Source organism: Schistocerca nitens, chromosome 5 (genome assembly GCF_023898315.1).
Source record: "Schistocerca nitens isolate TAMUIC-IGC-003100 chromosome 5, iqSchNite1.1, whole genome shotgun sequence".
Taxonomy (NCBI): Eukaryota; Metazoa; Arthropoda; class Insecta; order Orthoptera; family Acrididae; genus Schistocerca; species Schistocerca nitens.
The window spans coordinates 343064993-343082922 of NC_064618.1; the positions used below are offsets into that span (position 1 = coordinate 343064993).

The 17930-nt window shown below is 39.4% G+C and overlaps 1 protein-coding gene across 4 annotated transcripts in view; it reads left to right on the forward strand.

Moving 5' to 3' along the window:
* The first annotated feature begins 1317 nt into the window (after window positions 1-1317).
* Window positions 1318-17930, forward strand: part of LOC126259473 (pyruvate dehydrogenase phosphatase regulatory subunit, mitochondrial) — a 161555-nt gene continuing 144942 nt past the window's right edge. For 3 of the 4 annotated variants that reach the window (XM_049956309.1, XM_049956308.1, XM_049956306.1), the window contains exons 1-2: window positions 1318-2165; window positions 10284-10496. In XM_049956309.1, the coding sequence (XP_049812266.1) occupies window positions 1927-2165; window positions 10284-10496 (452 nt within the window). In that variant the 5' untranslated portion in view covers window positions 1318-1926. The remainder of the gene's footprint in view (window positions 2166-10283; window positions 10497-17930) is intronic. The other variant, XM_049956310.1, reaches the window with a different exon arrangement.

Genomic DNA, 17930 nt, shown 5'->3' on the forward strand with positions numbered 1-17930 from the left:
AGAACCTGGTTGACAATTATTGTCAGCCGGCCGCGGTGGTCTAGCGGTTCTAGGCGCTCAGTCCGGAACCTCGCGACTGCTACGGTCGCAGGTTCGAATCCTGCCTCGGGCATGGATGTGTGTGATGTCCTTAGGTTAGTTAGGTTTAAGTAGTTCTAAGTTCTAGGGGACTAATGACCACATATGTTAAGTCCCATAGTGCTCAGAGCCATTTGAACCATTTTTGAACAATTATTGTCTTCATTTTCGTCGGACTTTCTCAAAATCTGGATCTTCATTCGAGAGCCGTTCGTGTTCCTCGTTAGTTAAACACTTTCTTGCCCTAAAATAAAAATGTATATTGAACACGGGCCATAGGAACGTTGTAAGTAAAATAACCGCTATGTTCGAAGATATATAAAAAAATACTTACATGACCAGTCGCGCAGAGCACCAAATGCGCCGGAAGTGACAGTGTTACACTAAATTCTCCGTTTAACAGATTCCTTAGCACCGGCAGTTACTGCACTGCACATAACATTCGCTAGAACAAGTATAATATATTGAGTTTCGAAGGTCTCCATTGTTGCCAACACTTTTAATACGCCTATTACATAAATTTGGCACACTCTCTGCGCCGGCGCGCCTGCTCGAGGGTTAAGTTTTGTGGAACAGTATATATAACGTCGATATTTTGAATTATTTATACGAACTACTCAATAATTTATTAGCAGGTATAACATTTTCAAGAACACGCATTGTAAATTTTGGTATGGCTGTAAACAAACTTTACGGTGTCATTTCTGCTTTCTTAATTGAGATACTGGTACTATATTTCGTTTTATTTTATCACAGATGACGTCTCATAACACCTCTTTTAAGGTTTAGTACTGGGCTACGAAAAGTGATGTTGTGGTGACTTTACTTGAACACACAACGATTTGCGGAGACGTCCAGTTAAATACAAACAAATGATTAAAAGGATTTGCTGTAGGCTATAATGAGATTCCCTACTTCACGAAGTATTTATTTACAACCTGCGGACAAAGCGGTATTTTGCCATGACGTTACTGTTCACGTACACAGATGACTTATGATCTACAGTGTCGAACGAAGGAAATTATAATGAGAGCAGTCCACTTAATGGCATTCGCTGAAGTATTTGGACGGCGATGGGAAGGTCCACGAGACAAGTGAAACTGCTTTTAGTTTCTCACTGTCATGCCAGCTAGCTTGACAGTAGCCTTGTCGCCTGTTTTCAAAGTTCGGTTTACTGGCTGGTGTGACGCATGTGCAAGTTTTCGTTGCGTGTGGGAACGCAGCTTGATTGGGAGTGTGCACTGTGCACTGTAGCCTGGACAACAAATGGGGCGGCTATTGGTAGCAGTGGTATGGGTAGTCTGCTAGATGTTATAATTGTATGTTCATGGAATAGCAAATGATGTTGCAAATTTTTTAAAAATGGGGTTGTCACATTCCCAAACAAAGCAAAATTTATATTTTCCGTGTACATTTTTATATTCCACTGTACGCCACAGTAAAGAATATGTCATAGGTCGAAAATAATCTCCTCTCTGCTTACCGCTGCGCCAAGTCTTTACTGCACTGCAAACACTTAAAATTCGATTTAGCGTAATACATCCGAAAGATTTGTTTGATATCCAGTGACCCATTCACAGATTTAGCGTCCCTTTTATTCACGTTAAGGTATTTTTAACCAACGCAAGTATTGAATAAGTTCTTTATTTTGATGAGTAGTTGTATGTTGAAAGAAGCCCTTCGCCTTTTCTTGTAGGTAGTATCTCCACAGTGTTTGTCTCCTTGATATACGACCTCTAGTCCACCTAGCTTCTTAATTGTTCTTCAGACGCTGTGTAATAAGTAGAGTGTTTAATTCTAATAAATACAGACCTAAGTTTGGCAGCTTAGCTGGCCAAAGTAAAAGAAATGGCATTGGTATCGTGTACTAAACACTGGAAGCTAGTGGAAGTAAACCTAGCAAAGTGTTTATCATATGCTCCTTACCAGTTTACAAACCATCTGAATAAACCTAATGAGTTCCTTGCTTCACCCCCCAAGAGGGCAAGAGTAGTAATTTGTGGAGGCGGTGTTATGGGAGCAGCAGTAGCATATCATTTAGCAGAAATGGGTTGGGGACAACACACAGTTTTGATAGAGCAAGGCAGGTGAGCAAGAATTACTTTCATTTTTTCAGTTTCTATTGCACCTTTTGAATTTGGAAACATACAGAATGAAAGAAGTGTCTTTTACTCAAGTCTTGACATATAATACTTCATTTAGGCAGAAGCAAACTATCATTGTTATTAGTGTTGGCCCAAGAAACTGATGATGCTAACCAGTATCAATTAACTAAAATTCCACAAGGAACAACAGTGCTGCAGTAAGGAGCAAGCATTAATGTTTATATATTAGATATGAACATCTAAAAGTTGGCTACTGCTTTGTGGAATAATCCTCTTACAAAGTAGGTGAAAATTTAAGTTTTCAGTTACACATCTGTGCTACAATTCAAATAGCTTGGGTTTTTTTAAAATTTAATGTCTAATATCTATTAATTGAAACCAGACATACATATTTATAATTTTTGTTGTGAGATGTGAAAGAATAATGATATGGTACCTATTAAAACTGTAATTCATCTGCAGGTTATTTACACACAGAGTATTTTGTCCATTGTAAGAGTAATAATCATCAATGTCTGAGGTAATATTTCAGATACCTTTTCCATAATAATAATGTTGGCTTAAAATTATGTGCTCTACACATATTGAGAACAAACTGCATCTAATGTGAGCAAAATGTAACTTTTTCAGACACTACAGCGTAATTAGCAGAGTTACAGATCACTGATCACTGTGTAACAGATCGTTTGTGTACATAGAGAACAAGAGTGCTGTCCTTATATTTCCCTGGGGTACTCCTGACTGTGCACTTGACTCTGACACTAACCATCCATGATAATATATTGAGCTCCATTATTTAAAAAGTTTTTGTGTCACTCATATAACTTAGAACCTATTCCGTATGCTTGGACCTTCGTTAACAGTCTGCAGTGGGGGAACTGTGCAGAATGCTCTGCGGAAATCTATTAAAATGAAATCTTCCTGTTGCAATTCATCCACAGTTTGTGGGATATCATACTAGAACAAGTCAAGCTAAGTATCGCAGAAGTGATGCTTTCTAAATCCAATTCAATTTGTGAACAAAAGCTTTTTGCTCTCAAGGAAGTTTATTGTATTCAAACTTAGAATATTCTCAAGAATTGTGCAGCAAACTGATATGAAGAGTATTTATCTGTCATTTTGTAGGTCCATTCTTTAATCTTTTTAATGTAGGAGTCACAAGCACTTGTTTCTGGTCTCTTGGTACCTTGTGATAGGTAAGAGATTTGCCAGAAAGGCAAGCTAAGAGGACAGTGCTAAAGAGTAATCTCTGCAAAACTGAATTTGGATTCCAGTCGGACCTGTTAACTTATTTATCTCCAATTCTTTAGTTGCTTTTCATTGCCAGGGTTGTCCATTTGTATGTCCATCATGCACAAGTTTGTGCAGCAGTCAAACGATTATATGTTAGTACGGTCCTCCTGCATGGAAGACTTCCTGAATACTAAATTTGAAACTTCAGCTTTCAGTTTGCTCTCTTCTGTTATTGCTCTAGACCTATTTTACGTAGGACCGAATTTTTTTAGGATTCTCATAAGATCTCTGTTCTAACGAACAGTACAGCACTAAAAGTTGTACGCATTGCATATCAATCTTTTTATACGCTCACAAATTTCTACTAGCCTTTGCCTGTTGACATTTCTTCCAATAACTGAATGATTAAAACACATCAGCTCATATGATGAGACATACTGGATTAAAGTGTGTAACCTCCACAACAGCCATTTAAAGACATATAGCAGGAAGATATTCTGTTAAACTAAACTGTAGATTTAGTTAATTAATTAATAAAATATTTATCTTTAAAGCAACAATTATTGAGAAGAAGCAGTGTTTTCTCTTAAAAATAATCTCCACGTGATTGTGAAAGAATGTTTACGCACCAAAGAACTTTGTTTTTCAACTTCAACGTAGTCCCCTTCTCAAATTTCCTTAAGTGAGGCAATAAATGGAAGTCAGAGGGTCAAACGTGTTGGCTGGGATGAGGTTCTAACAATTCATGTTTCAAATCTTTCAATTTTGTCATTGTTGTTCATAACTTTTTCTTCTTTCCCTTACCGTTATATTGTGTAGTCAATATTCAGCCATCACATTGTGTTTCCGTGTACATCTTGTGAAATGACCATGACAGGAAAATCAGAGGAGTTCAAGCTCATGCATAGGCCATATGTAAATCAAGTGAAAGTGCTTGTCCAATACATCGTTATCTTGCTGTGCGTAATGTGTAGTACCTAAAGTTAATGTTAGAAAAACAGAAAGAACATTGAAATTATCTTTTTGGGATATGCTGATGATAAGTAGCAGAGTAAGACTACATCTAAAGGAACTATCTTCACTGTGCTTGGGTGTCCTCTTCTATATTGCTGTGCAGCATGGAATCCATACCAGATAGAATTGACAGAGGGCATAGAAGAAGTTCAAAGAAGGGCAGCTTAATTTGTAAAGTCACAAAATGGGGAGATATTGTCATGGGTATGGTACGTGAGTTATGGTGGCAGTCAGTAAAACAAAAGCATTTTCGTTTGACTGAGAATCAGTTCACAAAATTTCAGATACCAACATTCTCCTCTGAATGTGAAAATATGTTATTGACGAACACCTACGTACAGATGAATGATCATTGCAATAAAGTGAGAGAAATCAGAGCTCACCCAGAAGGATTTTTGCTGTCTGCTGTTTGAGACTAAAATGTTAGATAAATAGTGTGAAAGTGTTTTGATGAGCCCTCTGTCAGGCACTTAAGTGTTAACTGCAGTGTGGTCATGTAGGAGTAGAAATACTATGTTGCAAGGTATGGTAGCAACTGATCTACAATGTCTGATACCCAAACAAAAGATTTACCTCAAACACACCAGAGGGTTTAAATGTGTCTGTGAGCTGCAACATTTTTTTAGTTGTCTACAGGGAATGGGTCTGGAGAGCTGGTGTTTACAGAAGTGAAAGTAGTGGACGTAATGTTGTGTGTGTACAGGTTGATGGAAAATCCAATCATTGAGAGTTTTTGTTAGTGTGCATAAAGAAAATCCACTCATTGTTGGGATCATACTAAATCTAAATCAGCTTTAGAAATATTTGTACTGGAATGACTGGAAGATCAACTAATATCAGTAACACAGAACAGAAACAACATTGCAAGATAGTTACATCTGTATCCATACCCTGTAAGGCACCCCATGGAGTGTGGCGATGGACACCTTGTGTAACACTGTCACTCCCCTCTCCTGCACCAATTGTGGATATTATATGGGAAGAATGAGTGTTGGTGACCGTTCATGTGAGCTCAAGTCCCTGTGTTTTACTTTTGTGGTATTTTCATGAGATATATGTAGGAGGGAAAAATTTATTGGTTGACACTTCTTGGAACAGTGCTGTTGGAATTTAGCAGCAAATCAAACTGTAATGCACTGGGTCTTATAGCGACTGGAACTGAAGTTGGATAAGTATCTCAGTGACACTTTGGTAGTTAATAAATGAACTAGTAATGAAATGTTCTGCTCTCCTCTTTTCTGTTTCCTCTATCATTCTAATCTGGTAAGAAACCCATATCACTTCTACAAGGATTTTTTAAGCCACATTCTTCATGGGTGAGGTACCATCCTGATGATTAATCCAGTGACATTTTGTCTTGAAATTGCTATTTCTATGATTAGTTTTATATGGCTGTTTTATCGCTATATAACAGCATCATTCACAATCAGCTTCAAGGGGCTTCCAGAGCTATCTGCTATGTCATTTATCTATATCGTCAACAGTAATGCTCATATCATGGGGAGCTGCATCAAACCAGTCTTTGGGCCAAAGACTTCAACAACAACAACAGCAACAATGGTCATAGATACTCCACTGGGGCATGCATGAAATCACTTTATACCTGAAGATTTTTCTGCACGGCTACTTGCCAGGAATTCTTCAGTCCAATACAAAGATGAATTGATATTCAGTATGCTCCTATTTTGTTCAGTATGCAGATGTGGTACCATATCTAGTGCATTCCAGCAGTCAAGGTGCATATGATGAGGATAAACTGACTGTGACTAAGCCTGTTCTGCATGATAGTGATCATACAATAAACAGTGTCACATAGGTTCTTCTCTTTGTGAAGAATTATTGTCCCCTTCCAAAGAACACTCAAACAGTAAGAACTAAAAGAAATGAAGAAGAGAAGAAAGAAAAATATGAGTTAGTGAATTTAGAAATTAATTTCATATTAATGTAAGTGTAATTACATGTATGACTATGATATCAGTTACTTATAGTGTAGTGTGAAGCTGATTTCTTTTTCTAGGCAAATCTTTCTGTGTTGTTTACAAGCTTGTACAATTCCTCATAATTTGAAGTGTCCCTTATACTAAACAAAATGATCCAAGGGCAAAGAATATAGTATTAATAATAGTAATAATAATAATGAACCATAATATAAATCTGTTGTGAGATCCAAATGGTGACAGTATTAACAGCAAATGAAAAATTGAGCAATGTACAACGTCAAGCTGTTAAGTCAATTTTGTACCTATTTCAGGATGGAAGGCACCTGTGGAGAACAGTTTAGAAAAGCATACTACAGTTACTTATCGCAGAATCTGGGCTGTAAATCGATAGAAGGAAGATTAGTGTTTAATGTTCTGTTAGTAGTGCCTGATAACAAGCTATAAAGCATACATGGGGCAAATGATAGTTACTCTGTCGATTTTCACCCAAATCTTTATCAACACTTAACTATTGCAAGTGAAGCACATGTGCCAGAAGCTTTTTTAAATTACAATCAGACAGAAATGCTGACCATTACTTATCTTAAGATAGTACATCTCCAAATACTACCAGTAGAATCCCTTGAATAGGAAATGGTACTCCTAGCATTTGGAAAAATGGGTGTCTTCTTCAGGAATAAAAAAGAAATTGGTTTAAGGTTTAAAGAGAATGGACAAGAGCTGAAGTAGGGGGGGGGGGGGTACAACAAGTCGCTGAGATCCTAGGTTAATAGGGGGCCACAAGTTATGAGGAAGAAATGAGGCAAAGATGAATGAAAATGTATCATGAAGTGTAGATGGTCCAAGATAATATGAGAATCGTGCAATACGGAAGTTTCCCTATTTTATTTCTCTGCAAAATATACTTCCCATGATGTAAGGGCTGGTGAGTTCAACTGGTAAGTGTTGACAACACTCACACCAGCTTACGAAGCATACCGCAGCATCTTGCCAGTACGTTGCCATCTTGCCAGTACATTGCCAGCTAAGATGGAGTTACCACTACAAAATGTGTCTGCTTGTGAATTGAACTCTGTCATTTGTTTTTTCACAGCTAAACAGCTATCCACTATCAACAGCCAGTGGAAGTTAACATCTGTTTATGCAAAAGCTGTATGAACATTCAGATGGTTGTTCTGCGGTGTGTGCAGTTTGTGGAAGGATGTGAAGATGTGCATGATGACAGCGCACAAGGAGATCCACTACAGTAACATGATGATTACAATTCGTAATATTGTGGAGGAAGATCATCCCATTACCATTCATAATCTCCTAATGCAGCTACCTCCTGAGCCAACTGGATGCATCCATCATGAAGATCCTGACAGACCATCTTCACTATCAACAAGTGTATGCAAGATGGTTGGTTGATGTCCACAGATGGAAATGGAAGGATCGGGGCAGAATGTTTCTGGGAATGCATCAGATAGAGGGAGATCTGCTCATCAGATGGCTTGTCATTGGGGATGAGACCTGGATTCGTGATTTGACTCCCGAGTCAAACCATCAGGACATGGTGTGGAAGAAATCTGATGAAAGTGCTCCAAGAAAGGCAATGGAAAAGTTATGGCAACCATCTTTTGGGACCATCAGGGGGTTTTACTCATTCAGTTCCTGCCTTGCAACACCACAATGAAAGCAGAAAGGTACTGTAATAACTTGAGGAATATGTGAGCTGCCATCAACAGAAAATGTCCTTGATTTTTGTCTCACAAAGTTCTCTTCCTTCAAGACAATGCTCGGCATCATAGAGCCTGAATGAGCCAGGCAGAGTACGAAAGATTCAACTGGGAAGTGTTTTCACAATCTCAATATTCACCAGATCTTGCCCCAAGTGACTTTCACATGTTCTCCTAACTCAAGGTCATTGTGGAGGTAAGCACTTCAACACTAATGATGAAGTTACATCAACAGTGAAGAGCTGGTTTCGAGCGGAGCACCTGACTTCGTACAACACTAGTTTGGAAAAACTTTTGTTACATTACCAAAAATTATTGGAAAAAATGTGGCAACTATGTAGAAAAGTAACAGAAGTATACTACAATGTCAATAAAATTGTTTCAGCATGACAAATTGTTTAAAAACTTACTTACTGGATGCCTCTCATACATTAGTATGCACTGAGCTAGCTTCAGTGTAATGATGCGAGGACCAGGGTGAGAAGTAAAGGTGGATCAGATGGTGGCGAGAAAAAGAAAGTTGGAAAGAATTATTGTCATTAAGAAATAGAAAGCAAAGGGAAAGAGACAGGAAAATGAAGAGAGGTAATGGAAAAAAAAGTAACTAATAAATTTCTAGTAACTCAACAGCAGAAGAGTAGTCGAGAGGCACCCACATAAATAATGAAAACTTTGTTTCTAGCTTTCAGATGAAGTTTTTTGATGAGCTGAAGTACAAAATACACACACACTCACTCACACACACACACACACACACACACACACACACACACACACACACACACACACTCCCCGCCCCCCCCCCCCCCCCCCCCCGCCCCCACTCAACCCCTCCCCTACCTGCCTGGGCACCTACAGTGTGCTGGCTGGACCCACTGCCAGGATTGTAGTTTGCCAGGTGACATTGCGTGGATATTGACTCGGATGGGGTGAGTAGAGGGAGAAAGAGGCGGGAGCAAGAGAGGGTTTGGGGATGGGTTGCTAGCGGCTTGGAGATAGACAGCAGTTCTGCCTGATGCCTCCCTGCCAGTCATTATCCATCCCCAACTCCTCTGCGCTCTCTCTCTCTCTCTCTCTCTCTCTCTCTCTCTCTCTCTCTCTCTCTCTCTCTTGTGTCTCTCTCTCCCTCCCTCTCTCTCTCCCCCCCTCCCTCCCTCCCTCCCTCCCTCCCCCCCCCTCCCTCCCTCCCTCTCTCTCTCTCTCTTTCTTTCTCCCTCTCTCTCCCTCCCTCTCCCTTTACCCCCTCACCCAAGTTCACATGCTGAACTGCAACCCAAGTATCCTGCCATCTTGCCCCTCCGAACCCCTGTCATCACAGCCCTCATCCCAAGTTCACCTGCTGAACCACAACCGCAACCACGGCACCTGTGTGTGTGTGTGTGTGTGTGTGTGTGTGTGTGTGTGTGTGTGTGTGTATGACAGAGAGAGAAAGACATATGTACTCTAGCTTGTCAGGCGATTTCTTTCAAAAGCTAGCAATGGAAGCTGAGCCAAGGAGAGTTGGAGGTTGAATGATATATTTGATAAGATGTACCCATCTCTGGAGTTAAGAGAAACTGATACTGCATAGAAGGACCCAAATCTGCTGTGTGGTACAGTAGGCACTCAGGTCTCATGAGTCAAGTTATATAGCATACTCAGCAACTTGGTTCTGGGTGACGAGATGAACAGTTCTTCAGTGACCATTCAGGCATTAGGCCAGTTTAGTGGTGGTTAGCCATATAGAAAAAGCAATGACGTGCACATATTTCAGTTGCTAAACATCGTGAGTAGTTTCCCATGTGGTACAGTAAATAATAGGTCAGTGCATGAGGCAGGTGTAGCTGTGGGAATGGCCGCAAGAGAAAATAATTTTTTGTACTGAGTTGGTAATTATCTCACTATATTTGAAAATAAAGTTACTCACTTTCTCCAACTAATCTTCCTTCTTAAATTTGGTTCTGTTCTGTAAAAGTGAGTTTCATTTTAATAAATGCCATTTACATTGTAGAGAGTAATTTTTTTTTTTTTATGGTGATACAGTGACTGATGGAGACTTTAGTGACATGCTAACTCTTAAGTGTTTTCACAACCTGAAGCAATAATTCATATATGACTAAACATAGGAGAATGAAATAAATTTCCTTATAACTGACATTGTTTAATGAAAAATTACTTTTATAGGAATTGAGATGTTGTTTGCATTTTCTATATAGGTGTGGAGGTGGAACAACATGGCATTTGTCAGGACTGGTTGGCGTTTTCAAACCATCATTGACCCAGGTTAAACTTACTCAGTCAAGTGTTCAACTCTATAAGCATTTGGAGGAAAGTGGACTTAAAACAGGTTGGAAAATGTGTGGCAGCTTGTGCCTTGCAAGAACACATGATAGAATGACAGTCTTCCGCAGGATGAAGGCACAATCAGTGTTAGTATCATACTTACTGGTGCAACATATAAAATTTAATAAAATTAGTCTCTCTCTCTCTCTCTCTCTCTCTCTCTCTCTCTCTCTCCCCCCCCCTCTCTCTCCCCCTCTCCCTCCCTCCCTCTCCCCCCACCCCTCCCTCCCTCTCTCTCCCTCCCTCCCTCCCTCCCTCCCTCCCTCCCTCCCTCCCTCCCTCCCTCTCTCTCTCTCTCTCTCTCTCTCTCTCTCTCTCTCTCTCTCTCTCTCTCTCTCTCTCCCTCCCTCCGCTGTGTGTGTGTGTGTGTGTGTGTGTGTGTGTGTGTGTGTGTGTGTGTGTGTGACTTAAAGTATAATACTTCTGCTCATAATTCTAACCATTGATAGCTTTGAATACAGAGAGATCATTATTTATGCACTAGTATGAAACAATACTAAAAGCCATATTAAATGAGAATATTAAGGAGATTATTGTTAGTTTCTATGATTCTTTTTATATGTTTATTTTAAATGGAGTGGTGATTGATTTGTCTTAATTTGTTATGGCATTTAATAGGGAGACGAACAACATTTTTGTATACAGTGCAATAAGGAACTGGCATTAAATGTAACTACACTTTTTATATCTAAATGAAGAAAGCACAAAATTATGGGTGTACTGCAGTATTAATTTATTTAGTTAACCAGTGCTGGGCTTAATACAAGTTCATCATCAGGCTATAACTGACTTGCCGTCAAAGGGGATACAATATTTATGAACAACACTGAAAAAGACATTACACATGGAGAGTGAAGTGTAAAAACAGAGTAAATGTCATATTTGACAGTGCAGTAGTAATACAGGGTGTTACAAAAAGGTAAGGCCAAACTTTCAGGAAACATTCCTCACAGACAACTAAAGAAAAGATGTTATGCGGACATGTGTCCGGAAACGCTTAATTTGCATGTTAGAGCTCATTTTAGTTTCGTCAGTATGTACTGTACTTCCTTGATTCACCGCCAGTTGGCCCAATTGAAGGAAGGTAATGTTGACTTTGGTGCTTGTGTTGACATGCGACTCATTGCTCTACAGTAAAATCAAGCACATCAGAACGTAACATCAACAGGTTAGTGTTCATGACGAACGTGGTTTTGCAGTCAGTGCAATGTTTACAAATGCGGAGTTGGCAGATGGCCATTTGATGTATGGATTAGCACGGGGCAATAGCCGTGGCGCGGTATGTTTGTATCGAGACAGATTTCCAGAATGAAGGTGTCCCGACAGGAAGACGTTCGAAGCAATTGATCGGCGTCTTAGGGAGCACGGAACATTCCAGCCTACGACTCGCGACTGGGGAAGACCTAGAACGACGAGGACACCTGCAATGGACAAGGCAATTCATCGTGCAGTTGACAATAACCCTAATGTCAGCGTCAGAGAAGTTGCTGCTGTACAAGATAACATTGGCCACGTCACTGTATGGAGAGTGCTACGGGAGAACCAGTTGTTTCCGTACCATGTACAGCGTGTGCAGGCACTATCAGCAGCTGATTGGCCTCCACGGGTACACTTCTGCGAATGGTTCATCCAACAATGTGTCAGTCCTCATTTGACTGCAAATGTTCTCTTTACGGATGAGGCTTCATTCCAACGTGATCAAATTGTAAATTTTCACAATCAACATGTGTGGGCTGACGAGAATCCGCACGAAATTGTGCAATCACTTCATCAACACAAATTTTCTGTGAACGTTTGGGAAGGCATTGTTGGTGATGTCTTGATTGGGCCCCATGTTCTTCCACCTACGCACAATGGAGCACATTATCATGATTTCATACGGGATACTCTACCTGTGCTGCTAGAACGTGTGCCTTTACAAGTATGACACAACATGTGGTTCATGCACGATGGAGCTCCTGCACATTTCAGTCGAAGTGTTCATACGCTTCTCAACAACAGATTCGGTGACCGATGGATTGGTAGAGGCGGACCAATTTCATGGCCTTCACGCTCTCCTGACCTCAACCCTCTTGATTTTCATTTATGGGGGCATTTGAAAGCTCTTGTCTTTGCAACCCCGGTACCAAATGTAGAGACTTTTCGTGCTCGTATTGTGGACGGCTGTGATACAATACGCCATTCTCCAGGGCTGCATCAGCGCATCAGGGATTCCTTGCAACAGAGGTTGGATGCGTGTATCCTCGCTAACGGAGGACATTTTGAACATTTCCTGTAACAAAGTGTTTGAAGTCACGCTGGTACGTTCTGTTGCTGTGTTTCCATTCCATGATTAATGTGATTTGAAGAGAAGTAATAAAATGAGCTCTAACATGGAAAGTAAGCGTTTCCGGATACATGTACACATAACATATTTTCTTTCTTTGTGTGTGAGGAATGTTTCCTGAAAGTTTGGCCGTTCCTTTTTGTAACACCCTGTATAACTGAAAATGTTAAATATTAAATAATTGTAGAAGGGATATGCAAAAAAATTTAACTCAGAAAAAATACATTGTGTTTATGGATGAGGCAAAGGAGGAGAATGTGCCAAAGAATATTAAAAGCCTCGAAAGATAAGGTGTACATGTGGGAAAACAACAGAATAACCTATATAGCAGTTTAAATTAAATTGATAATTCCAATTTTAAAAACACAACATAAGAATATCAGAGCATATCTTGAAAATGTATTACATAAAGAAGGTGATGCACTAACAGAATAAAAGATACTGACAGTTATGATGTAGTTGGAAATACATAAGCTAAACTGTATAAAAGTGAGTGTGAAGAAATGTAGGGAAGATGTATATATGATAAAGCAACAGAATATATAACAATTTGGGATATGTTAAGAGTCACAGTAAAATAAATGGAAAGTAAAGGAATAGTCTGGAACTGACTGTATGGAAAGAACTGGAGAAAGGAGGATGTAAGTGAAGTTTAGGAGAGGGGGAAGTATTACACTGAGCTGATCATTTGGCATTAGTTGAGGACTGTGTGCCAGAAGTTTATTGGTCTACAGGGCTTCCAAAAGATTCAGTTTTGGCCCTTTGTTTGCCAAGTGGAGCACTTGGAATTGTGACTGGTAAAATTGGGACCTTCACTTAATACATAATCAGCTACTGTAGAATCAGAATTCTGCAACCTCCAGCTATGTTCATGTTCAGCCCATCTGATTGCATGTCTTTGCCTTGTTGACCAACATAAAACTTATTACGATCTAGCCAATTAATTTTATATAGTCTGCTTCTGTCTTGTAATTGGGCCTTAGTTCCTCACAGAGTAGGAAATTTTATGGTTGCAGGATTTCAGTGCTGTAGGTACACTCCCTGATTTCAGTCATAAGAATGGGATTGTACATCACTTTCTGCAAACATTTGATTACCAGTAGAGGTAGAGCTAAGATATAAGTTTCAGCATTTGTGTCTTGAGGAAGAATTGAATCAAGAAATCATCTTTAGATTTTGGAACAGGTATGAGATGGTGCACCACTGAAAGGAAAACAGCATGTTCATGTGCTGGTGGTTGCCAGTGTGTGTGTGTGTGTGCATGTGTATGTATTGCCATGCAAAATATATTCTTGTGAGAGAACAGGGAATTAGATTAGAGAAGTAATGAGGTCCATGAAAATTTCTTCTAGATGTGGACTAAGAACCATTTAACTAGTTGTAACAAGTTCGTTGAACCCAGAAGTAGTTTTTTGCTAAGCATGTATAAATGGACAGTCTCAAGTTATCCACTTTCATAGGGTTGAAATTAGATCTGTACATGCAAAGTTTCCTTTTAATGTGCTGTAGTGATTATGTATGTCACAGTCTTTTTCACACTGCTTACATTGTTAATTACACTAAAAAAATTTACGTTAGTCTGTATCATTGCTGCTTCTACAAAGAACTGTGACATATTCCACATGTAATGTCAACATGTATTCAATCCCAAAAGGCAGATATTGTGAGAAGTTCACAATACAGACAATTTCAAAAATTGAATATTTCCTAAAAATGTTAATAAAGGTTTTGTTATTACTGTGATTAAATATTATAAGCAAAAATACAGCATTAATAAGGTACCCATTTGCATGACTAGCAACCTGCACAAGGAGGTGAATACTGTATCGCACTATGCAGGAGACCTGCAGAATTTCATTACAGATAATGCTGTAAAATGTTGAAGGCAGACTAAAACCATACATTACACTAACAAAACAGCGAGCTCAGAATCATAACTTCATGGTGTGGTATGCAAGGATTATTAACACAGAAACAAGATGATCAATGTGTTACATCTGTATGGTAAAAAAATCTCATTAATAGAAAAAAATATAGTCATACATTTATATGTTGCCCATCAAGTGTGATAAGTAGGGATCAAAATGAAATGTTATAATACCTTACCGTAATTCTTTTGCTCTATCAAAAAGTGTTTCACTGTGGAGGGCTGTGTGTCCATCAGTGCTGACTTCTACCCATACTACTACCTACCTCTAGAACATTACAAATTATTACACACAGTTGTAGTTTTATATTCTTGGTCCTTCATCAAAAGCTGCAACATTTCTTTCCAGTAGCACAATTAGCCCACCCAAGATACTTTAGCAGAGAAGGCAGCACTCCAGTAACTGTAAGAGATAACTTCCCAAGGTACTCGACATTTTGCTTGAAAAACGTGAGTAGTAAAGTCAGTGAAATATTGTTTTAAGATGAAATGGACACTTGGCTGATAACACGAGAGGTTTTATAAGTTATAGGGTGCAGAAATCAATCATCCTTTTTTTGTAAGTTTTATTACACAAATCCAGATTTTGGCTAGTGCCTAGCCATTATCAATGCAACATTTTATACTCTCGATGCATGTTAATTCCCTGTTGTTCAAGCGTGAGTCACAGTTCTTTGAATACTACACATTGAGTAGTATTCAAAGAACTGTGACTGACGCCCGAACAACAGGGAAGTAACACGCATTGAGATTATAAAATTTTGCATTGATAATGGCTGAGCACTATCCGAAATCTGGATTGCGTAGTAAAACGTACAAAGGAAGGACGACTGATTGCTGTGCTCTATAAGTTATAAATCACATAACAATTGCTGAATGCACCCACTTTCCTAATGGAAGGTAACCTGACTAGAGGTTTTGTTATTGGAATTTTTTGTTGCCAAAAGTTGTGGTATTAGTAATGGATTATTGCAGGTGTTTGCTTGAGTATACATGAAGAGATAGTGTTGTTGTTTTATGGACATGTAGACAGCAATTTAAATGGTATGACATCACCGAGAAGATGATAATACAATTTCTTGACCACAGTTGCCTCCATTATTAAGAAAAAGGACACACTGGTAGGCAAGTGTAAGTGGACATACTGGCTTACGGCGTGCATGAACATTTTCATAAAGTCTGCAGACATCAGTGCAAAGAACCATCACCATCAGCTGCAGTGTATGGGAAGATGTCGCCCTTGAGTGACTGTAGGAGGATATGGGATGAGTTAGACAAAATTTATAGTTGGTGTGATGAATTGTGGCTAGCTCTAAATGTAGAAAACTGTAAGTTAATGCAGATGAGCAGGCAAACAACCCAATAACATTCAAATACAATATTAGTAGTGTGCTGCTTGACACCGTCACATATGATTAAATAACTAAGCATAACATTGCAAAATGATATGAAATGGATCAAGCATGTAAGGTTTGTAATCAGAAACAAATGATTGACTTCAGTTTATTGAGAGAAGTTTAGGAAAGTGTGTATATTGGTAAAGGAGGCCATATATAGTACACTAGTGCAACACATTCTTGGCTACTGCCTGAGTGTATGGGATCCCCACCAGGTTGGATTAAAGGAGGACATCGAATCATTTCAGAAGCAGCCTGCTAGATCTATACTTGCATGTTAGATCAACATGCCAGTATTACAGCGATGCATCAGGAACTCGAACGAGAATCTTTGTAGGGAAGGTGACACTCTCTTCAAGGAACACTATTGAGAAAATGTAGAGCCAGCATTTGAAGCTGACTGCAGAACAATTCTACTGCTACCAACATACATTTCGAGCAAGGACCACCAAGATAAGATGAGATAAATTAGGGCTCGAGTGTAGGCAGTTGTTTTTCCCTCATTCTGTTTCCTCTTGGAACAGGAAAGAAAATGACTAGTAGTGGCGCAAGGTACCCTGTGCCACCCATGATATAGTGGCTTGTGGAGTATGTATGTACATGTAGATGTAAGGAAGATTCTTCAAAAACAGTTGCACTGGATCTTGTGTAAGCTGCTCCCTAATATTCGGTAAAGAGATATATGTCTTGTGAGTATTTTAGATTGCCACAAAGAGAACTATCACATGCCATATGTACCTGAACATGTTTGAACATAGTTTACATGATATCACAGGAAGGAGGAGAGGGTTCATTTTCTAACAAGACAGATCCCTATCACATTGCCACACAAATCTCTAGCAGTACATTAATTGAAAACTGCAAAGTTGCATCAACCACACACATCACTCACACAAGATGAACCCTCCTATTGGATCTCTCAAGTGTGACTTTTTTGGGGGGGTTTTTTAGAGAGCAAAGTTTACATCCCTACACTACCTCCACATTTTGAGAATTAGCAAAGCACATTTTCACAGTCACAAAGAACACAAAACATAACAGGATCCCTGCACGGTTGCTGTCATGTTACACATGGATTTGACATTCAGTGCATTTAAAGATAGTGTAAAACTGATCCCTCTAGGATAGTAATAAGATTCATATTTATGTTCAGTAATTATTAGAAGCAATCTGATACACCAGGATAGCCGTGCATGTTAAAGCACTCCATCTGGGAAAGGATGGTATGCCATCCCCAGATCAAATCCGCCCACTGGATTAATGACAAGGGTCAGTGTACTGGGCAGCCTGGGTTTGGTTTTTAGGTGGTTTCCCACATCCCACTAAATGAATACTGAGCTGGTACAGAACTCCCACCTCAGTTACTTCAGTTGCAAACATTTAGAATACTGCATTTAGAATAAGCAATCTGATACACCATGATAGCCGTGCATGTTAAAGTACTCCATCTGGGAAAGGATGGTATGCCACCCCCAGATCAAATCCGCCCACTGGATTAATGACAAGGGTCAGTGTACTGGGCAGCCTGGGTTTGGTTTTTAGGTGGTTTCCCACATCCCACTAAATGAATACTGAGCTGGTACAGAACTCCCACCTCAGTTACTTCAGTTGCAAACATTTAGAATACTTTCATCCACTTTCAGATGAACAACACTACATGTAAACAGTTGTGGTACACACATTGTGTCCTGGAGGATAATGGAGTGGCAACAGGAAGGGCTGTTCCACAAACTAACCATGCCAAATATGTGAATAATAATGCTGATCTTTCATGGACACAGAACAAGGGCACATGGAAAAGGAGAATTATTAAAAGTAATCTCAAAGTTATTGATACCTGGTGACAAGCAGAGATTTGTACCAAACCAGG